The 23,903-nt window shown below is 43.1% G+C and overlaps 1 protein-coding gene and 1 pseudogene across 2 annotated transcripts in view; one reads left to right on the forward strand and one right to left on the reverse strand.

The window, feature by feature from the left end:
- Positions 1–6,070, reverse strand: part of Slc25a13 (solute carrier family 25 member 13) — a 168,843-nt gene extending 162,773 nt beyond the window's left edge. For both annotated transcript variants that reach the window (XM_028779172.1, XM_028779170.1), the window contains exon 1: positions 5,874–6,070. In XM_028779172.1, the coding sequence (XP_028635005.1) occupies positions 5,874–5,888 (15 nt within the window). In that variant the 5' untranslated portion in view covers positions 5,889–6,070. The remainder of the gene's footprint in view (positions 1–5,873) is intronic.
- An 8,293-nt stretch (positions 6,071–14,363) lies between these two features.
- On the forward strand, positions 14,364–14,730 carry LOC114630825 (annotated as a pseudogene).
- Positions 14,731–23,903: the final 9,173 nt, after the last annotated feature.

Consider the following 23,903-nt stretch of genomic DNA (forward strand, 5'->3'; position numbering starts at 1 on the left):
GTTTGCATATGCTTGCCCCAGGGAGTGCCACTATTAGGAGGTGTAGCCTTGTTGGTTTAAGTGTGTCTCTGTGAGTGTGGGCTTAAGTCCCTCTTCCTAGCTGCCTGGAAGTCAGTCTTCCACTAGCAGCCTTCAGATGAAGATGTAGAACTCTCAGCTCTGCCTGTACCATGCCTGCCTGGATTCTGCCATGATCCCACCTTGATGATAATGGATTGTACCTCTGAACCTGTAAGCCAGACCCAGTTAAATGTTATCCTTTATAAAACTTGCCTTGGTCATGGTGTCTGTTCACAGCAGTAAAATTCTAAGATACCCATCAACAGTATTCATGGGTAACTCAAAATTGCTCTATAGGATGACTCTTATTAGGCTGGTCACTTTGTCTTGATTTCCTTCCACCTGTGTTTATAGTTTTCCTGGGGTTGAATTTCGAAGAAATCTCAATTATTGTGAATGGACTGTGTTGTCAACACTGAAAGTCAAAAGGAGCCACCTAGCTTTTTTCTTAATTCATGCAACTACATGCAAGTTTTCCAAAGGGACGGGAGACTGTGAGTGCTATGAAACGTTGTAGAGCGACAAGCAGAAGCATCAGATCATGCTCCACACATGCATCAGGGAATTACTGACTTGGCAGAGGTCTGTGTCTAAATCGATCATTTACATGAGTTGGCTGGACCCATAGGAAGAGTCTGGGTAGACAAGACCTAAGGGCAGCTTAGCTACTGCATCACTTCAACACATCCATCCTCCTCCCGACACAGAACCAACCCACAGCCCCAGCAGGCCAGAGTCTCAGACCTAGGGCCCACCCTAAAACCAAGGATACGTGAAACAGGGGCACGTGCAAACAATAAGCAGTGATCAGAAAAGCAGATAGTTTGGTAGGCCTAATTTTCACAGACAGTGGAAGATAAAGAAGAAATGCCTCAGTATGGCAGAGCTGGTCACAGGGCAAGTGGCTCAAGAATTGACCCTGGGAAAGGAAGTCAATGATCCTCTGACATCTTCTAAAAGAACTCAGTGTCCAAAACCACAATGTACCACCTGATTTTCTTACACTACACACCGCCCTCCTCACCTACTGTACTCCTCCTCACCTACTGTACTGGCTGGTTTTGTGTCAACTTGACACAAGCTAGAGTCATCAGAGAGGAGGAAGCCTCCGTTGAGGAAACACCTCTATGTGATGATCCAGCTGTAAGGCATTTTCTCAATTAGTGATCAATGAGGGAGGGCCCAGCCCATTGTGGATGCCATTCCTGGGCTGGTGGTCCTGGGTTCTATAAGAAAACAGGCTGAACAAGCCATGTGAAGTAAACCAGTAAGCATCACCCCTCCACGGCTTCTGCATCAACTCCTGCCTCCAGGTTCATGCCCTTTTAAGTTCTTGTCCTGCCTTCCTTCAGTGGTGAGGTGTAACCCTTTCCTCCACAAATTGTTTAATGGTCATGATATTTTGTTACAGCAATAGAAATCCTAACTAAGAAACCTACCCTCCAGTCCACTATGTGTGGACCAATGCCTACAAAGCCACAGGCCCTAAATGAAGGAATACTAGAATCCACATGTACCAGATCAGGATGGGGGAAGGGGCTAGAAGTCCAGGTGGTTTACTGCAGTGTCGTTTTTTCCCACCCCTACTCCCAGGCACCTACTCTCGCCACAGAAAACCACTGACACATTACAAGAATCCAAAGGAGCCTCCAGATGATTTGAATGCTAAAACCTAAATTCTCAGGTAATTATAAAACTACATGACCTTGGTACCTAAGCAGCAAAATATCACAAGCAAGACTGAATTTTTTTTGAAAAAGAATCAAATGTCACCACGTGACTCTCTTCTGAGTTAGAACACCACCCCCTCCAGGTACATAGCCTAAGGGTCTGACTACTCTCTAATCTTGTCCTCAGAGGCAACAGTGAATCACAAGGCAGATCACTTGAATAATGGTTGCCATCCACAACAGATGTCAACTCAGTCCTGAAATTAGGTGGGAGCCCTGCATCAGCATCTCTAAGAACTTTCTAGATGATTCCAATGCCTGGGAACCACTACCCAAGAATGATCTTAAAGAGAAAAGGAGTTCAAGTTAACTGAGATCAACTGCAAATTTTCCTGGGACTGCATATCTTCCTCTGGTAGAAGACAGAATCGAGGACAGGGACAATCCGATCTTACACTTCATAAATCTCAAGGTACATCCATCCCTAATGATTCCAAAACTCTAAAAAGGCAAACATGAAAGGCATCATAGGAATCTGCTCTCTTAAAATCTGTCTTGGCATCATAAAAATAGTTCCCTTCATGCAGGATGTGATGACTAACACTTGCAGTCACAGCATGGGGAGGGAGCCTGGTAGGGAGAGGCTATCAGCTCAAGGTTATCCTGATCTACATACAGTTCAAGGTCAAACTCAGCTACCTGAGGCCTGGTTTCAAAAAATTCTCTTTCTTTCCTACATAGCACAAAGATCAGCCCGCTTTATCACTGCACTACCAAAGAGTCAGCAGTAGTTCTGAAGACCCACTAGCAGAGTCAAAATCCAGGCTGGCTCTCTTATGAGCTGAAAAACTGAAGAATTCACACACTTAAGATTTTTTTTTCTCCAACTGTAAAATGAAGACAGAAACTACAAAGTATTGAGTCCTTAGTGCGACAATTATGCAACTATTTGTAAAGCACGCAGCAAGGTACCTAGCACAAAGGAAGCACTCGGTAAACAATCCTTAATTAAAGTCTGATTTTCAGGGAGGAGCCTGGCTTCCTGTCATCATTCACACCTCAGGTTCTAAATCTGTTATTCCAATCCTGCCATGCTGGCTTCCCAACTATGTTCTTGACGCATGCTCTGCTGCCATAGGGCCAGTATGGCAGGATTGGAATGCCAGATTTAGAACTTCCTAATTGGTAGGTCTTAGCAGTTTAGGGTTTCTGAGTCTTCATCTATTGCAGGGATGGCAGTACTAATATCTAACTCAAAAGACAGATCCATTAACAGAGTTAAAACTGAAAAGCATTTCGAGTGGAATTTGGTATCTAGCAACCACTCCTTGTTGACAGCCAATATTTTTTTAAACACGTGGTATTTCCCAATGTCGAATGTGTTCTCATTATCAATATGCTCTTTGTTTGTGTGTTTGTTTGTGTGTGTGTGTGTGTGTGTGTGAATTTTTCCGATTGCTAGTCATCTCTTCTGAGATGTAGCCACACTTCTGAGAAGTCTTCCCTGAGATTAGTAGTAACTCTAGGGGTCTCTAATTTTTAGTCTTAGTTGTTTTGAAGCCAAGGTCCAGTTGGTGTTAACATTGGGGCTAGAATCAGTTGCCACAAGCAGACAGATCACGGCATACAAATTCCAATTGAATGAATTGTCACCACCACAACACACCCAAAGACAAGGAAACCATAAGCAGCATAAACTCTCTGGTCTTCTGGAGAGCACTTTGTATTTTAATTGATGCCTTCATTTTATCACCAAATTCCTTTCTTTAGTTCTAGACTAATTTAAACTCAGCAATGTAGTGGATGTCTGGATTTACACATGAGCATTTTAGTTTTGGGCTGAACTTAAGTGAGCGTTTTTAATGCATAAACTTAACAAATGCCAAAGAAGCTTCTGAGATAATCTCAAACATGCTAATTCAGATCATTGTTTCATGAAAAAAACAAGCAAACAAACAAGCCAAGCAACTTCTTTACTGATGGGCAGTGTGGTTTGATGAGGAAAGCCAAAATAGAAAGATACAAAAGAAATAAATTATTGCACTTGAGTCACTACAAAGACCCAGGAATTAGGATGAGATTAGGACATACCCGTGGCTACATCTTTCCAGTCTGCCTACTTAAACATTCCAGTGGTTTACTAGAGCACTATGTCTATGTCTTTGCTTTAGCAGCTAGAAAATGCTGTCACCTGTACTAAATACACATTCAATTTCTATTAATCTAAGTTCATCTTACTTTCTTGTTGTCGTTGTTGTTGTTTGTTGTTGAAGGCAGGGTTTCTAGGTTTAACAGCTCTTGTCTGTCCTGGAATTCACTTTATAGACCAGGCTGGCCCCTGCCGCCAATGCACTGGGATTAAACCTGTGTGCCACAACGCCCAGCTTCACCTCACTTTCTCTTTATCCTGACTTTCTCATCCACTTACCACTGGTTCTGCTATGTCCTATTGGAAGGTAATTGTATGTCTATATATGTCAGCCATCAGAAATGAACAGAGGTGACTTTCAGTGAATAAATAGCAAAGAACACAGGTTTCCAAAGAGTAAAGGTGAAAGGCATGTTTCAGTTTCCTTGGCCCCCGTGATCTGGATAAACTGTCCCTGATAGGATGTGTCTCAACAAGAAAAAATGCAACTAAAGAGTTGCGCCTGCTTCCTTACTTGTTACTTCGTATCTGCCAAGCCTTCCATTCTGTTTCTAGACATATGTCTCAATTTAGTGCCCAGCATTACTTTATCTCCAAATAAAGTAACATCAATAAAGTAACTAAATTCCTCAGTAGGTATATGAATGATGAGTGGGGATTTACTCCAGAGAACTGATTCATACCAATGGCTGTATCCTAATATCATGCAAAGTTAATGCAAAGAAAAGGGCTAATGGCTTAAAAGAACTAAAGGAGTTTTGGAAATAAATCAACGCGCTCATCCACAGACACAGACTCAAACACACCCAGTGCACACTCCTGAGAGTTACACTCCAAGGAGTTACAGAGAAAGGCCACTTAAGGCACCCAGTCTGCAAACAAGAAAACTGCGGATTTGGGGAGCCTGGAGAGACTCTAGTCACCGAACACTATTTAAATATATTTGTCTGCTTACAATTTCCATTGCAAATGTGATTAGTTTCCCTGAATAAATAAGAATATGATGTGTTGGCCATGTTTTCCTCTCCAGGGTTATCACAGAGTTTTGATTAAGGACAAATGTTTGAAATGTTGGGTATATTTAAGTTCACTGCACTTAAAATGATCTAAGAAGTTGTATAGGCTTGATTAAAGGGCTGCCTTCGTGAACTTAAAATTAAAAGCAATAAATTCCAGTGACTCGAGTGATTGGGACTGAATATGGTATTCTGCCAGAAAAGTTGAAATGCAGTCCAGAGAGGCTGAAATGGTGTGCAGGTTTGAAGAACCGGTGAAAGAGGAAAGGTCAACCTGTCAGAGCTGCCTTCTGCCTGGGTTCGTGAACGATTCACATTACACAGAATTCCTTTTAAGTAGAACTTCACAGGAGTGACAAGCTCCCAGGACAATCTGTTTTGTCATTTCCAAAAAAGAAGCCTCTCTGAGGCTGGGAGGCTGGCTTGTAAGTGTTGTCAGATGGAGAGAGGGAGGGGAAGGATGGGAGATGGGAGATGGGGGCGGGGAAGGGTCCAAGGCTAGCTACGCAAACGCGCAGGCCAAGTCTCCCAGTTTCCAAAACGGAAGTCAAGGTGACTTCCCTACCAGCGGGAGGGCGGAACCCTTGAAACGTAATAGGATCAGGCTTCAGCCCCAGTTGGGGCCCCTGGAAGGAGAAACCCAGGTCAACAACAGTCGGGTCAGAAGCAGGAGAACCCCGAAGTAGCAGAAGGGTTTGTGTGTCCCTGGACTCTTCTCCGCCCCAGGCTACCTGGCCCCATTCGCGCGCTCCTCCTTGCTGGCTAGGGCTCAGTCCTGCGGGACACCGCTCCTGGCCGGGCCAAGTGGGAGTGTCTGGCTGGCAAAGTTTCTGTAGCACGATCGGGCCGCGGTACTCAGGCAGCCACAAGTGCAGTCCCCTGTGCCCCCTCCTCTCGCAGCTGCAAGGTGGAGCCCCACATCTACTACCCCGGCTGGACCCCTCTGGGCTCCAGATCGCCCCAGCCCACCATTCTTACCTTGGCGGCCGCCATGCTTCGGCCGGGGTACTGGCGGCTTTGAGACCTGCTCTCCGGTTGGATTGGACTGGGGACCCCGGCAACTCACTTCCCGTCCCGGCAGAGGTGGGGGCGGTGATTCTGCCCGGCAGCGTGCGCGCCTGGCCTGCCTCCCCACGCCCTCCTGGCGCGGGTCATGCGGGCGCCGTCAGCCCATTGGCTGGGCCTGGCCAAAGCCTCCCGGGCGCGCGTGATCTGAAGGCCTCTGCCCTGTAGACAGGGAGGGCCTCAGTATGGGAGCTACTGAGGGATCAGGACACGTGACTTAAACTGTACTGTCCAGCTTTAGTAGCCATTGTCTTGGATACCCCAGGGCCAGAGAAAAATGCAAGTGGTCCGGAAAGCCTGGTGACCTGGTGAAGAAAGTTGCTGCTTGGGCTGGGGCCAAGAGCTGGCTAGACCTGTGCTCATGATATAGCCAAGTAAGAGTGGTTAGCACACAACACCTGGAAGTTGACACACATACTCTCTCTCACACACACACACCTAATTGGGGCAGGTTCTTGCCAGGTTCGCCTTGGATTTTGCTTCAAGATGGACCCCACTTTAATGCCAGCATGAAATCCCTAAGTACTGACTAACAGAAGAGAAGATAACAAACATGCGTCTAGCCTACGTTGTAGACCTAACTTGATAAACTTTTGAATGTGGTACAGAACACACATTTGTAGAGCTATTTTGCAACAATTCTATATGAGGACAAAAGAGGTCAAGGGCTCAAAGAGGTGACAAACCTTAAAAAAAATTCCTGCCGGGCGGTGGTGGCGCACGCCTTTAATCCCAGCACTTGGGAGGCAGAGGCAGGTGGATTTCTGAGTTCAAGGCCAGCCTGGTCTACAGAGTGAGTTCCAGGACAGCCAGGGCTACACAGAGAAACCCTGTCTCAAAAAACAAACAAACAAACAAACAAACAAAATTCCTAAGAGCTATAGTTTGCTCCCAGGACACCATAAGGACAATGAAAACAAGAAAGGCTCTCAGAGATTACTCCTGAGATAAGGAAGTCAGTACAATTCATAGAGATGCCTCGAACATACAGAATGAGAAAAGACAGGAGACCCAGAATTGCTGGGGACCGCAAGGGTTTTGTCAGAGAAGGCAACCTAAAATTAAGGACTGCTGGAAGAAGAGTCTGGGTGACAAGAAAGATCTGTGCTGTGGAGGGTCCTGGGTAGCCTGTAAAAAGAATGTTAGCCACCTTAGGGCTTTTAAGGCTGGAAGCAGCATATCTTAAGTACCAATGTAGTTGGGGTTCCACTCAGTTGTCAGAATGTATCCCTGACTCACAAATTAGAAACTAAATCAGGAATGTAACATACTCAAATCCTAAGGGCTCTGCCCTAAGGTCTGCATCAATGCCTTTGTAAAAGGGGGCTTATAACCCTTAGATTCTCAGCACCAGGAAGAGAGCAGGTGGACCAACAGTTCCAGGCCACCCTAACCTATATAAGGAGATGTGTCGAAAAGAAAGAAAAAAAAAACGGGCTCATAATAGTAAGTTTACTCGAATTGTCTTCTGCCATGTAAAGGTATCACTTTCCTCTCTCTGGAAGATATAGTACTCGGGGAACCATCTTGGAAAAACCAAGACAAGACCTTGACTTGGAGCTTTGATCCTGGAGTTCTTAGCCACAGTGACAACTAAGAAGAATAAGTTTTTATCCTTACTCTAAGTTACTGTGTGGTAGCAACATGAACCAGGCTGACATTGGTGTGTATGTTGAATGGGTCAGGACTAAACTATCAGAAGATTCAAACAAGATGAGTTAGGGTGAGGCAGAACTCTGTCTAGTATATGAAAAGCCCAAGAAAGAAACATTTGCCTTCCTAAGGGCTTATCATGCTCCTCCATCTCAGGAGCCAGTGGGTATCTCATTTTTCTCTAACTCTGGTTCTGGAACATGAGTTCTTTGCTGCCTGTAATCTCCCTGTCTTCCGTTTAGAAGGTCATGGAGGCAAATATCTATAAACCTATTCCAGCATTTGGTTGCTTGAAACAGAAGGATGTAGAGTTCAAGACTGCCTGGGATACATGAGAGATCTTACCTCCAACAAATAAACATGAAAAAGCACTTCAAATTGCTTGTATCAGAGACCACTCAGAGAATCTAAGCTATCTCTCCACCTCCAATCCTCAATCACAGTGCTGAACTTTGTGTCATAAAAAGAAATATTATCAATAGGCCCTACAATGTGGACATCTTTTAACCCACTAAACACATCATACTGTAAAAAATAGGCTGTAAACATGAGTTTAAGTTATTTCAATTTACATCTAAAAATCATTCCCAGCTAATTCTCACAATGACATAAGTGACATGTCTCGTTTGTTCCCTCTCTATCCCCAGAACACTCTTCCCACCCCTGTCATTTAAAAGTAGCTGGCAAGATTGAACTAGGAGCACAAGATTCCTAACCCCGGCGTCTCAGATTGGACCATTATTTAGAAACTGAAGATACAATCAGTTAAGATGAGGTCACACTAGAGTAGAGAGGACCTTAATCTGATGTGACTGGAGTTCTTTTAAGGAGACACAGGTCAGGCATGATGGTTCATGCTTTTAATCCCAGCACTCTGCAGGCAGAAGCAGGTTTAATCTATTCCTCCAGTCTCAGCCGGCCAGGACCAGACAATGCAAACAACAACAAAGAAGACACAGAAACGCTCTGTAGATATTCTGCATGGTAGAGATTAGAGTGATGGAGGGACAAGCCAAGGGGCATGAACTTTACACCCACTACCTTGAAAGGCTCTGGTGCCTAGCAAGGAATAGGAAAGGACAGAGCCCCACTGGTTCTTCCATGTAAGGCTTCTCATCCACCAGAAATATGAAAGAACAAATTTCTGTTGTTTGAAGTCACACATCTTGTGGTATTTCATTCTGACGGCCCTCGGAAATTAATACAGGTCTCCTAACCACCTGTGTTTTGTAGCACATTTTTGCCAACCTTGCTGGCTGGGCAAACAGCCAACCCAAACGTTGGGGAAAGCTCTCTGGCTCAAAGGCACGTACTGTGAGCGTGAGCCCAGGTTCAGAAGAGAGAATGACGTGGCCAAGTCTGGATTTCACTGTTCCCAGCAAACCCAGGCCTTGTGAACACCCATTGACCCATGCCCTTTAATGATCTGATTTGTTCTACTCAGTTAATAACAAACAAGCAAACAAAGGTCTTCCCCAGTACTGCCAGCATGCCAGTTTGGATTGTTAGAAAGGATATCCAGTCAGAACGCAGGCCGCACACACCAGCTCCAGGAGGTTTTAGCCAGGTGACTAGTAACTGTAAGGTGGATTATATTTATGATAGAATAAAGCAAGCATCATAAGAATGAGAAGCTTCCAGCTGTTTATATCTGGGACTGGGGCCACTTCAGGACAGAAGAGGGTTGCACATGCCTTCCCTAAGAGCGGCCTAAAGATAGGTCAAAAATAATCTGTTCTTAATAGACACAAATGAGAAAATGGTGCCAACATTTTTAGAGTTAAGAAGGGCGGGCATCGAGGAAGTGAGTCAGGAAGGAAGGAAGCACGAGGCACCTTGGGAAAGTGTGACTAAAAACAAGTCCCCAAAATGCTATGGTATTATACTCTGTGAATGAGGCTGTCTTGATTTCTTTGGTTTCTCGAGGCAGGGTTTCTCTATGTATTCCTGGATGGCCTGGAGCTAACTCTAAGAGGAACTTTGCCTGCCTCATCTCGGACTAATGGTGTGTGCCACCATTCCAGGCTCGAACAAGACTTTCAGAGCACATCTCTGTAAAACAGCAAGGCTGCTGCCTTCTGGAGATCTTTTGAGTGAATCTATTTTCCTAATAACTCTTCGAGAATCCACCCACATTCCTTGGGTCACCTTCCTTATGCCTCAGACCACATCTCTGTACAACTGGAAAGCCAGCAGCCTAGGGTCCAGTTCCACAGCACCCTGATCTCATCTTTGGCCTCTCTCTCTTCCTCATTTGAGAATGCTTATAGCTACATTGTGATCCTCCCCCACCACCAGTAATCTAGGAGAGCTCCCCCCCACTCTGCCCCCTCCATGACAAGTTCAGTAACTTGTATTAGTTTACTAAAGCTGCCATAGGAAAACACCAGAGCTGGTAGTAGTCATGTATAACTTTAAACCCAGCACTCAAGAGGCAGAATCTCTGTGAGTTCAAGGCAAACCTGATCTACGTCTGCATAATGAGTTCCAGGCCAACCAGGGCTATTTAGTGAGACTCTGCCAAGGAGGAAACAGAGAGAAGGCAAGGGAACGGGAAGAAGGGAGGGAGAGGAGGGGAGGAGCACGGGAAGAAAACACTAGAGACTTGGTGCCTTTAAACATCAGCAATTTATTTTCTTAGGATTCTTAAATCCAGAAATTGGCAGAGTTGGTTCCTTCCGGAACTTCATTTCTTGATTGCTGAGAGCCATCTTCTGCTTATGTCTTACCTCTGTGTGTTTGTTCTGGTCTTTTAAATGTAGTGCTATTGGATAGATACTAAATGCATATGAATTCATTATAAACTAATGACCCTTTTTAAGGACCAGAGTTCAGCCTCCTTCTGAATGTCAAGTTAGAACATCAAGACAGGAAGAGAGGGCAGGATGTTCAACCTGTAACAACTAGCAAATTTAATTCCATCTGTTACCTTAATTCTCTTGTGTCAGAAATATTTTCACCAAGTCACAGACTTATAGAAGCACTAGTTCTTTGGTTGGTTAGGAGTTTTTTGTTTGTTTTGTTTTTTTGGCTTTTTGTATTCCAAATATTTTGTTTTGTTTTGTTTATTCTCTCAGTAGCCCTGAAGTTCTAGAACTGACTCTGTAGAACAGACTGGCCTCGAATTCACAGAGATCCACCTATTTCTGCCTCCCAAGTGGTGGGATTAAAGGCATGTGCCACCACTGCCCTGCTAGTTCTTATACATTATATAGTAGTTCTAGCCACAGTCCCATATACTGCCAGCAAAGCAAAGATGATTAGTCAAGGTAATTACATCAAAACCCCTTAAAGATCAAGCCCAGTTTAAGCCAAATATCTTTGGTCATGCACCAAACCAAAGTCTATGGTTATAAATTCAGTTGAGGTCCTCTGGGCCTGACAATGCCACTCAATGCAAAGACAAATCCAGCTTAAGTCATCCTGGTTCCCCGGTGCACTCAGAGGCAAGTATCAGAACTGGTAGGTTTTTAGTCTTTTTTTAAAGACTTATTTTTAGCTATACGAGTACACTGCAGCTGTCTTCAGCTGCAGACTCACACTGGAAGAGGGCATCAGACCCCATTACAGATGGTTGTGAACCACCATGTGGTTGCTGAGAATTGAGCTCAGGACTTCTAGAAGAGCAGTCAGTGCTCTTAACCGCTGAGCCATCTTTCCAGCCCTGGGTGAAACAGTCTTACCCAAAGAAGTTTGTGCTTAAAGAGGAAAAACTTTATTTCACCAGGTGGCCAATCCTATGGAGACAGGAAAGCCAGACTCAAATCTTCTTCTTAGAGTGGGTTTAGCGAGATTTATGGGATAAAGTAGGAGGGTGGTCTGAGACATGAAAACCGTGAAGGGAGGTAAGGAAGAACTGTCTTCTGATTTGTAGAGTTGGGATCTAAAAGTATACATTTTGCAAGGTTCTCACAAGTATGAATTGGGTGTATAGAGATCACTTGGCATATGGGGGAAATGTTAACAGCAATACTGATGTTAGGAAAGAGAAGCTCAGAACAGCCTCTGAACCATCTCTCAGCCTAACCTGTCATTATTTGACTACGCAGATGAACACCATGTATGACCAAGGCTTGCTATCTCAGGATCTTCAAAAGTAGGGAAACCTGGGGGTGGGAAGGAATAAAGGAAGTAGAGCAACTTAGAAACTAGGGCGTGTGTGTGTGTGTTCACTGAAGATCTGACTCCAGCCACATGCAATTGCTTGTTCTACCGCCGAACTACATACCTCCATCCCCAAAACTTTATATGCTGGAAACTCACAGTCAGGACAGGCAGAGAGCATGAAAGCACTTAAGTATTTAAGAACAGCCTGTTAGTGTTCGCTCCAGATTTCCATTTTGAAGATACTGAACCACTTTCCCTGTCTGAACTTGCCAGGTGGATATAGTCATGACTCCAGCCTCAGGGCCACCAGCCTTGGCAACATGTTAACTTGTTCTCTGCTTCTGCTGCCTACGTCTATTAGGAGGTGGTTGCTGGGAACAGGCAGCACATGTGACTTCCAAGCCTATTCTCTTTCGTTTGTAATGCAGCTAAGAGCTTTAAGCAGCAAAAGGTGGGGTGAAAATGGAACCAGACATCAAGAGAAACAAGGAAATCCAAATTCTAGCTCATCCAAATGTCTAGGTCATTACCATAAACCTGTTCTTCATGGGGCTTGACCACCTGTACAGCTTCCCTGTCCACTAACCAGGATGCTCTGCTTCTACACTCCAAGCTAATTGCAGCCCCGGGGCCTCTCCTGGAATTCTGTTAGCCCTCTCCCAGGCACACACACACACACACACACACACACACACACACACACTCTCTCTCTCTCTCTCTCTCTCTCTCTCTCTCTCTCTCTCTCCCTCCCTCCCTCCCTCCCTCCCTCCCTCCTTCCCTCCTCCCCCTTCCCTCCCTCCCTCTCCCCCTCTCTTTCTCTCTTAATCTTTTACATTCTTGGCAGTGTGCTACTACCTTTTCTTTGTCTCTGAAACCCTACTTTACCTATTTTTGACTTTGTTTTCTTAGCTTCACTATCAGAAGATGATACTGACATTTGATGGGAAAGATGAGTGGCCTATCCTTGGCCTTGGGGTGTAGATCCTGAGACATCCTCTTGGCAAGTGGCCTGGCTCATGAACCCTCTCCATGTTGTCAACGGTGACTTGAGATTAGACATAACTGACCTAGATTGAAACTCACTGACTCCTGTCTTTTTATGACTCAGTTTCTCCACTGATGATCTCGCTTAGGTTGATTTTTGGGAGACGGAATCAAATATCATCATCTTAACTTCTCTTCCTGAATTTGCTCACACACACAGTCAGCTTCAGACGGGAACTAGACTTTGACTCATTAGAATAAGAAGAGTGGTGGCCTTAAGCTCAAGCTGTGAACTAGGTCTGTCCGTAAGGAACCATGTTAGTTAATGTTCTGTTGCTGTGATAAAGTACCACAGCCAAAAGCAACATAGAAGAAAGGACTTATTCTGGCTCACAGTTCCAGAAAACTAGAAGTCGGTCATGGTGGGAGGTGACAGGAAGCTGAGAGTTCACATCTTGACTGGAAGTGGTATGAGACTTTTATCTCAAACTCTACCCTCAGTGATGTACTTCCTCCACCAAGGCCTCACCTACCATCTTAGTTATGGTTCCTATCACTGAGAAGAGGTACCATAACCATGGCAACTCTTATAAAGGAAGATATTTAATTGGGCCTGGCTTACAGTTTCAGAGGTTTAGTCCATTATGACCATGGCAGGGAAACGTGATATCATGCAGACAGGTTTGGGAGCTGAGAGTTCTACATCTTTATTCACAGGTGGCAGAAGGAAACAGTGTGTCACACTGGGCATAGCTTGAGCATACGAGAAATCAAAACCTTGCCCCTACAGTGACATACCTCCTCCAACAAGGCCACATCTCCTAATATCCCCTCCCCCCCATGGCCAAGCATTCACACACGTGAGTCTGTGGGGGCCATCCCTATTGAAACCATCACGTTTGCTAAACCTCCCGAAACAGTGTTATCAACTGAGAACCAACTGTTCAAATATTTAAGCCCATCGAGAAGATAATTGTCATCCAGCCACTACAGGGACAGACTGCTTGATCCTATCAGTTACCCTAGCTGTTTCCTAGGGCAGATAGGTGGCTTTCTATTCTACATGACAGAACATAGATAGAAGTTGCTTATCTGTTTGTCACACACTAACTGTATCAACCATTTGCCCCTGAAACCTGATTCAGAATAGTTTCCTAGTAGAGCCAGTCTCAAAATACAAAATGCCAGGGTTTTGTATTTTGAGAAGCCATAAACTATGTAGTCATATCTTGGAGGTCATAACGACTTGGAATCTAAAATGTCCCACACAGGATTATGTTTTAATACTTGTCCCTTAGACAGTGACCGTTTTGTTTGTTTGTTCTTAAAGGTTCAGGGGACCTTTCAGAGCTGGGATTTGGTTGGCAGAAGTAAGTAACTAAAGTGGGGCCTTTGAAATGGATTACCCAGTCCCTAGTTCGGCTTCCTGATCCGGCACAATATGAACACCCACTGTGACATGCACCGACCTCGACGTGCACCCATTGCCACATGCTGAGGTGCTCTGCAATGCTTTCCCCACCGTGGACGACAGAAATGTCTGAAACTATGAGCACAAGCAAGCCTAGCTTCCCTCCAGACACTTGGTCACAATGACATGGGAAAACTAATTCAGAAGAGATGGAAGGGTTCCGGCCTCACGAGCACCGGTGTGACAACATGTAACTGCTCACCCACCATCTACTGAGCTCGCATGTGTGGGGCGTGGGCACGAGTGTCTTCCCACTGTGCCTGCCTGCCACCAAGGTCTGCATCAACCCCGCGGAGTTCAACTCCGACTTTGTGGAGCGGATGATCCCCAAAGTGGAATGGGCAGCATTTGTGCAGGCAGTGGACACCTTAAACTTGGCCGAGGTACCCAAAGAGCTGGCTGAAGGCTACAAGCACAATGAGACGTTTTTGAGGAAGATGTACCACGTGTTGCTTGAGGTTGATATATTGCACCCTGCAATGCCCAGATTCTGGTCGTCTTTTCCCCATCAGCCAGTTGAATGATGAGGAGACTGAGGCCTTGCTAGCGCTTTGATATTCTGGGACCATGTGTATCTGTTCTATGATCTGTTAGCTAGATGTCTCATGTGTGACCCCAAACTCCCTCCGGTGACTCACCACTGTGTAGTTGAGCTTCGGTGTGTGTGTGTGTGTGTGTGTGTGTGTGTGTGTGTGTAAGGTTCAAAACAAAACAAGAAAACAAACAAACAAACAAACAAAAAAGAGATGGAAGAAAACAGACCTGGATTCTCTTGGCCTGTAACTCAGATCATGGAGAATAGTAATGAGAACTGAGGTGTGCTGAGAAGGTGAAATGAACACTGAATTCCCATGGATTTGTGTAGAAAGAATATTCATTAAGTATTCATTAAATAGCTTTTGCACTGATTGCTTTTGAAACAACAATGTTTTAAATGTGTGGTTTAAGTGAACTACATTTTGAGGTTCGTTCCATCTGTTTCTCTAAATTTTAATTTTTGTTAGAAAATTTAAAAATTAAAAGTCTGTAAAATATTTGCCTTTTGTATAATGTTAATCTATCTCTAGCTTTGTGTGTGTGTGTGTGTATGTGTGTGTCTGTGTGTGTGTGTGTGTCTCTGTGTGTGTAGATATGATTCATAGAGGAGCTACAGATCTGAGTGAGTCAAGAATGTCCTAGATTGCACTTGATTGTACTATACGTCAGCAAGCTAAAAAAAAAAAAAAAAAAAAAAAAAAAAGGCCCCAGAATATGAAGAAACTACCTGGAATTGCCAGAGGTAAAAATTCTAAGAATTTTCAAGCTATATGACTTCGTGTGAAGCAAGGTGTGGTGAACTAGGTTGGAGAGCCGGAGTGGAGGAGGAAGCTGAGACATGGGGTGAGACGACACAGTCCTACGCAGCCCTGCACAGACATGTGGCACACTGTCCTCCTCAAAAATGGCGAAAGGAGGTACACATGACAAAAAGCAGGATAAAATGGGCAGAGTACACGGGACACTGAGCCTTCTTAGGCAGTGTATGCAGAATAGGAGGTTTATTTTGTTCCATATGTGATTTTAAAAATTCTGATTATTGGAATTTTGAAAACATAGAAGATGGGCTGGAGAGATGGCTCAGCAGTTAAGAGCACTGACTGCTCTTCCAGAGATCCTGAGTTCAATTCCCAGCAACTACATGGTGGCTCACAACCATCTATAATGAGATCTGATGCCATGTAATGGTGTGTCTGAAGACAGCAACAGTGTACTCATATATAAAAAATAGATAAATCTTAAAAAAAAGAAAACATAGAAGACACGGCAAGAAGAATGGGGTGAGGCTGGGAAGATGATTCAGTGGGTAAAACACTTGCTTTGTAAGTAGTAGGATCTGAGTGTGAATCCTAAACATCCAGATAGCCCAGCCCAGCCTGTAGCCATTCCCTCAGCACTGAGCATGGCTGGAGTGCACAGGACGACACCTTGAGGGAGTTCCAGGCCAGCCACTTTAGCTAATGGGTGAACTCAAGACCAATCAAAGAGAGACTCTGCCTCAAAAAATGATGTGGGGTGTGGTGGAGGAAGACACTCCACATTAAACAACATCTTCTGGTCTCCACAAGTGCACACCTGGACAAAAGCAGCAGCACACATGTGTGCAAACACATATATATGCCACACCCATGCAAATTTTAATAAGGAAGAAAATAAATAGCATTATGATTCCTCTAATATTGCTATTATTTGGATATTTTAGTCATAGAAAGTTGAAAAGGAATTCAGTAAAGTTAGCCCTTGGTTGTTTGTTTTTGCTTTGTTTTCTTGGAATGGAGGAAGTCAGTTCAGAAGAATATGCATGCATGTTTTCATTTTTTTCCATCATTAATAGGTACAGTAGTATTTTCTAATTATCCATGGATCATTTAGAACCTGTTTTGGCTACTTGGCTATCAACAACACTTTCATAATATATTTAATTTTTGTTGAACATATATAGATTTATTCTCTTTATCCAAAATCTCACTTAAGGAAAAAAAGAATCATAAAGATATATTTTTAAGCTAGAAAATATTAAAACTTGAAGTAATTCATGAGAAACATTATATATGACGAAATCTGACTTTGAGACCTATGACTATTCTGAGATTTTTTTATCTTACCAGCAAGCTATCAAGCACATGGATGTTGACAGAAGCCAGGAGAATCCTGGTTTGGAGACATAGGACAGATTAATACTAAAGCAATGTTGACATCCATAGCCAGAAAATGACCTTTGGTCTCCAAGCCTTGATTCCTACAGGACAGCATCTAAAAGGCTAGATAATACCTTTCGTCTGCCATAGGTAGCAGTGGAAAAGAGGTAGGTTAGCTAACTCCTCTGTGTTAGTAAATGCTGTTCGGCATCTGGGGGATTCAGAGCCCATTTGTGAGGCAGATGTCTGACCGTCAGTGCTTCAGTAAGACATCCATGGATTCATGGAGAATTATCCGTTAATACAAATATTAAATTAGGAGCTTCCTGTTATATTGTATTTATCATCCGATATGCCTTTCTTCATGTCCAAAACAAGGCCTGTGTGGGGCTGGCATAGTCTATCAACTTTCTTTCCACATTCCTTTACCACAGAGCTTAATGCATAATCTACAGAGAAGCCCAGACAGAGATCTTTCTGTGGTGGAGCTGTTTGTTCCTGTGTGGGCTGTGTCAGGTCTCCTTCCCTGAGCAGTCAGGGCACTCTGCTAACAAGATTGCAAATGTGGACAGAAAGTGAGGGACTCACTCTGTCCCTGTTTGAGGCTGAAATGGAAGCCCAACCTGGCACTCTTGTTTGCTTCCTACAACAGTCTCACACACTGGATATGTCTGAAGTGTTCCTAGTGGGCCAAACTTCTAAAATGAGATCATACCAAGAGGATTCTATGTTCCAGGAGAGATGTCATTCTAACGTCGGCATGAATAAGTTATGCAGAGCTTTCACGACTGGAAAAGACATAATCATCATTCATGTATAACAGATTTGTTTATTCTGTAAAGATTCATTTCAGTTGATTAATTATCAGTATCTGCTGTGTGGGGGGGGTGGCTAAGAAGGCTGCTCTGATGAGGGAATTATTGAGGTACATGTTTAGAATATTTATCACAGAGCATGTATTGGATAAACAGCACAGTTATCATATTCTTTCTGTGTGGGATCTTTCTTCCCCAGAATACATCACATGCATTTGGCAGTATCCCAGCCAATACATTCTTTTTGTGGAGGAATTATATATGTGTGTGTATATGTATATATGTATATATATGTCTTACTATATGATATATAGTAATATATTACAAACATCCCCAAATCAAATTAAATGTGATGTTTTGATTCTTTAATCTCCCATAACCTTAGGAGAAACTACTTCAAAATACAAAGCAAATGGCCCCCTTTGACCACATCAATTTTGAACTTTGAACTCTCCTCAATTGTATGAATATTGCTCAAAACAAGTGATAACTTGTATAAATTAACATTAGACATTAATCTAGTGTGATAAAGTAGCTAGACTTAAATTAAATATTAAACTCAATAGTCCTCAACAATCTATACGTAATGATCTTCAAGTGAAACTCGTGCCTTCTAGTTGGTGAACATGGTAATAATAACTACGATTTATGAATTCCTTACCGCATCCCTTATCAGTGGACTGCTTTAGATAAGCTTTTTTTTCCCTATTTTTTTAATTGGTTATTTTATTTATTTACATTTCAAATGCTATCTCCCTTTTCACTTTTCCCTCAACAACCCCCCCATCCCCTCCCTGTCACCCCTGCCTCAATGCAGGTGCTCCCTGACACCCCACCCCTCCCTCCGCAGCGCCCCAGCATTCCCCTCTGCTGAGTCATCAAGCCTGCACAGGACCAAGGGGTTGCCCTCCCATTGATGCCAGATAAGGCCATCCTCTGCTACATATTCAGCTGGAGCCATGGGTCCCCCATGTGTTTAGTCCCTGGGAGCTCTGGGGGGTCTGGTTGGTTGATACTGTTGTTCTTCCTATCTGGTTGCAAATCACTTCAGCTCCTTCAGTCCTTCCCCTAACTCCTCCATTGGGATCCCCAGGCTCAGTCCAATGGTTGGCTACGTGCATCCACATCTGTATTGGTCTGGTTCTGGCACAGCCTCTCAGGAGACAGCTACACCAAGTTCCTGTCAGCGAGCACTTCTTGATATCAGCAACAGTGTCTGGGGTTGGTGTCTGCAGATGGAATGGATCCCTAGGTGGAGCAGTCTCTGGTGGCCTTTCCTTTAGTTTCTGCACTACTCTTTGTCCTTGCATTTCCTTTTGACAGGAGGCTCTGGATTACTATTTTTGAGGTGGGTGGGTACAGTGGCCTTGAAGTTGATATTATCACTTTCTGACTGTAGGGTCAGAAAACAAGGCATAAAAGGACCGCATCACTGTGTCATCCCACTGAGCTCTGTCAGTTCCCAATGCCAGGCCTCTCAGTTACTACAGTTCTTAGGCCAGACCATGGACTAGGAGTTACAAGACCTGGGTTATTATCCCAGCTGTAGTAATGTTATCCATATGATGTCTTTATTTGTTCTTGGCACTGACTTTCCCATATCTTCATCTCCTTCCCAGAGGGCTCCAGTATATGATGCCCAAATCTTATCTCACCCCTTATCTCTCTCCTTGATCTTCAGACTCATACTATTTATATATTTATTTGCCTTCTGGTCATTTACATTCTAATGTGTCCCAAATAGACCCTATTCCAACCACCTCCTCTCAGATGGATCTCTATCTCAATGAATGGTTCCACCAACCTTCTCCCATGCACACCTCTTCTTCCCACGTCTAGCATCAGGGTTCAGGCATGATCATGTTTTGAGGAGGAGTTCTGACTAGGGGTCTCTTAGCCCATCTCCTGATTCTCTGCCATAGTCTGCCTAACACCGTTCTCAGCTTTGAACACAAAGTCTTGGGAAACACAAATCACATCAGGTACCACTCTGCCCAGAACCTTTCTGTATTTCCTTTTAGCCTCAGGTTTTAACACTGCTTGCTAGCTCCCACCTACCTCTTCAGACTCACTTGTGGCCACTTTGTTCCCTGCAATTCTTGTCAATGTAAACTAATTTCCGTTTCTTAAATTTTTCTTTTACTCTCTCTTCTCTCTCTCCCCATTCCATTCACTTTTTTTTTTAAATTTCAACGTGAGTTACTCCTTCTTATCTGTCTTAGTTAGGGTTTTACTGCTGTGAACAGACACCATTATCAAGACAAGTCTTATAAGGACAACATTTAATTGGGGCTTCCTTACAGATTCAGAAATTCAATCCATTATCATCAAGGCAAGAACATGGCAGCATCCAGGCAGGCGTAGTGCAGGAGGAGCTGAGAGTTCTACACCATCTGAAGGCTTCTGGGAAAGACTGACTTCCAGGCAGCTAGGATGAGTGTCTTAAAGCCCAGGCCCACAGTGACACACCTACTCCAACAAGGCCACACCTCCTAATAGTGTCACTCCCTGGACCAAGCATATTGAATCCATCACATGATCTTACTTTTCCATTTCCTTTTCTACTTAGCTTTTGAGTTGCCAGCCTTGTGGAGAATCTTCCCTTCCCATATGGCTGCCTTTGCTAAGTATGCTATCATTACTGCCTGATTCCCCTCTGTGATAGTGTGAAGACCAAAATCAGGGACCGGGGCCTTGGATATTCTGCCAGGAACCAACATGATCTACTGTTCCTCGACATGTCACAATTTTAATTTATAAAGTGCAAATTATAAGCAATACTTGCCCTGCTTAAACCTTAGAGAATTTGGAGAGTGCTTTAAAATGTTTAAGAAAAAAATTTTAAAAACGTATCAAAGTAAACAAATACAAGTATTTTTAATATTCAATTTATCCCTACTCCTAATTTGAAGAAAGCAAAAAAAAAATGAATTAAAGGTAGCTGATATCTAGTTACATCACAATCACTTTGGAATATTGCTTAAAATAGATTATAAATAGGGATACATCCAGAGATGTTGTATTATTTAAAAATTCTTGAGATGACTCAGAGCACAGAAAAATCTGGGGAGTGGTGACTTAAAACCACTTTTTTATGATCTAAAAGATTATGGTCCTCATGAGTCATAGGGAACAGTGTGGGTAAGTTCTTTGGTCAGATTATTCCTACAGAGATAGAGGAAGCATATCCTTCTACAAAGGAGTCTATCTATCAGAGGGCAGTGGTACAATTACAATTGACCAATCCAGCAAGCAGGTTATATTTAACTTGTGAAGGTCTGAAACTAGTTACCAGGAGGCAAACTTTCACAGAAAATGATTCATAATGGAGGAAGAAGAACTCGGCCACTTGGGTTTTAAAAATAGACTGCAGCCTCAAACGGGCGAGAAGAAAGGGCCCTCATGTCTCTCTTTTGAGAGAGATATCCAGATTGAGATTTTAACATTGTTTTACTGAGTGTTTGATAAATGTATTTGAGAATGAACAAAGTGCCTTGAAGCTGTGCTGGAAATAAGAGTGTTTTACATTAAGCATCAAGGTACTTAACTGCAATAAAAACAGGAAATAATTGAGAGTAAGACAAGAAGAAGCTTCCTTGAGAATCTGAAAATGTAGCTCACTGGTAGAGCCTTTGCCTAGTGTGTCAAAAACCCCAGATTAACAACACAATGATAAATGAATAAACAAATAAATGCTCATTTGAATAGTCATTTCAATACAAAATATGATTTTCAAAGTTCATAGAGATTATAAGAAAATACGTTTTTCTTATTTAATTCTGCATTCTTCATATACAACTGGGTATAATAATAACATATGCAGAAATAAAAAGTTTTCTGATAGTATTGCCCAAATAAAGACATAGTTATTCATATACATCATATGTGTTTACATACACACATGTGAACACAACTGCGGAATAAAATAGTTTTCTATCTCATTAAGTGGATAGTGTGACACTTCAATCTCTGGAGAGGCTAGAGCTATCTTCCTTGTAGAGTTCTGCCATGGTATCTGGAGGGTTCTGGGTTCATCCTCCAGTACTGCAGGGGGAAAAATAATCTTTAAAGCAGATTTCAGATACTTGGATACATTCTCTTAATCATCAAAGATGATTAAAGATAACTATCTTACATATGCCATTATAATTGTCACCGAGTGGGGCTGAATTGATAAATCCTATAGCAAGAAGAGCACATAGATTTAGACTCTCCCAATTATTTATTTCCTTTCTATTAAATTGCAGGCTTATTTTAAAGACTATTAACCGACTAATAGTCTGCGTTGTGTCATTTAGATTATAAATTAAAGAAATATGCTAAGAGCTTTAGAAACTTCCTGACTCAGTTTTATTCTCAGCTGCTATTCAGTCTTTTATTTCCTTCCATGAGCCTCTTCGTCTTCCTGTTTCAGGCACCTGGTCCTGGCCCAGTGCAGAGGGTTTTTTTCTACAATTAACTGTTCTCTGTATCTTCATCTTAGGTCAGTTTCTATGTAGCTAGCAGGAATCGTCATTAGATTTTCATCACTGTGACAAGTATCCGGAGAGAAATAACAGAGGGGAAATGTAGTCCTTGTTCATGGATTTCAAAGATAACCGTGGGCTCCTTCCCTTTGGGCCTAATGCAAGGTACAACAATGTGAATGTGGCAAGACTGCTCACTGCACAGTGGCCAAGAAGCAGGGAGAGGATTCTTCCGTGGAACTCTTTCCTCCTTTGCTCTGTGTGAGCCGGCAACTATCAGATGCCGCCATCTTTATCTAGAATAAGTCTTTCGCTAATTTACCATCTATAAGCCCTCACACCTACACCTTGAAAGCATGCTTGACTAACCTTCTTGCCGTCTGTCAACCTAGTCAATTGACAGTCAACATTATCATCGTTTTTGTCCTTTAATTTATAACCTGGATCGTGTCACTGTGCTTACTTAAAATTCTCCAATGTGCTCCTTTGGCACGCTCCTTCGCGAGACCCTCATTATTCCCCATTCTTTCTCTCTCTCGCTCTCGCTTTCTCTTCTCATTATGACCTTTAACCTCAGCTTTTCTTGTGTTTCTGAATGTCAGTTTCCCACCACCAGATCCCTAGCAGACGTGCTCCTCTGATGCTCCTCCAACTGTTGCAACCTCAGACCTCAGTGTCCATGATTCCCCTCTGGAAGGGACATTCCTGCCCCTCTCCCTGCATCTTCTGTTACTGCCCTGCTTTCAGACATTCTTCTGCTCCCGCGAAGCTTTCCGTTTCTATCCTTTTTCTCCCACTAAGGCCCTTTGAGAGCGCTGCCTTTTTCTTTGCTCACATTTGGTACAGTTGCTGGCACGTAGGATGCCTTCAACCACTGCTGAAGTCACAAAGGAAGAAATTAATTATAATCTAGCATTTTAAAGCAGCTAACCTTTTCTTTCCAGTAGAATTAAAACTTGGACAGAACTAGCTGTTCCTATTTCTTTGAAACTTAAGACAACAGGAACTCGAATTTGCATTTATCTTTGAGTAGTACAACTATTTTTTTTTGTCCTTTTTAGCGTGATAAAATACACATACTCCAAAATTTAACCCTTTCTAGTGTGATACAATGCTGTGGCATGACATTTACTGTATCAGATGACCATAACAACAAGAACTATTTCCAGAGCTGTAACATTGTTCCAAACAGAGGCAGCTGTTAATCGCTAGCTCCCTGGCCTCCCCTACTCCAACTGTGAAACTCACCTTCTCTCTCCTCTCGCATAATATTTTCAAGGTTCATCTATATTATAGCACATGTTGGAATTTGCTTCCTTTCTTAGAATAAATACTTTCTAGTTGTATGTATATGACAAATTGTATTTATCTATTCATGTATTGATAGACATTTGAGTTTGTCTACCTTTTGGCTCTTTTTAGTACAGCTGCTGTAAACCTCATTGGACAGCCTCCATTTGAGACCAAACTTTCAGTTCTTCTGGATATATACCTAGAAGTGGTCTCTGAAAGTGTGTCACAATTCTGTTTAACTTTTTGAGCAACCGGTGTGCTTACTCTTCCTTGAACTTGCTGACCTTCCTTCCTACCTGGTTGCCTTCTAATGCTACAAAGATGCCAGAACTCCAGCATCCAGTCCCATTTTGGTAACACCTTGAACTCTGTGCTTTCTAGCAGAGTGGATCTGTTTCCATTTATCTATACCAGCTACCACACTCAGAGAACTCCTGCCCTCATATTGTCTCCTGTGCCATTCAAGCTATTCTAAAATA

This window comes from Grammomys surdaster, unplaced genomic scaffold, assembly GCF_004785775.1.
Source record: "Grammomys surdaster isolate TR1022 unplaced genomic scaffold, NIH_TR_1.0 345, whole genome shotgun sequence".
NCBI classification, from domain to species: Eukaryota; Metazoa; Chordata; class Mammalia; order Rodentia; family Muridae; genus Grammomys; species Grammomys surdaster.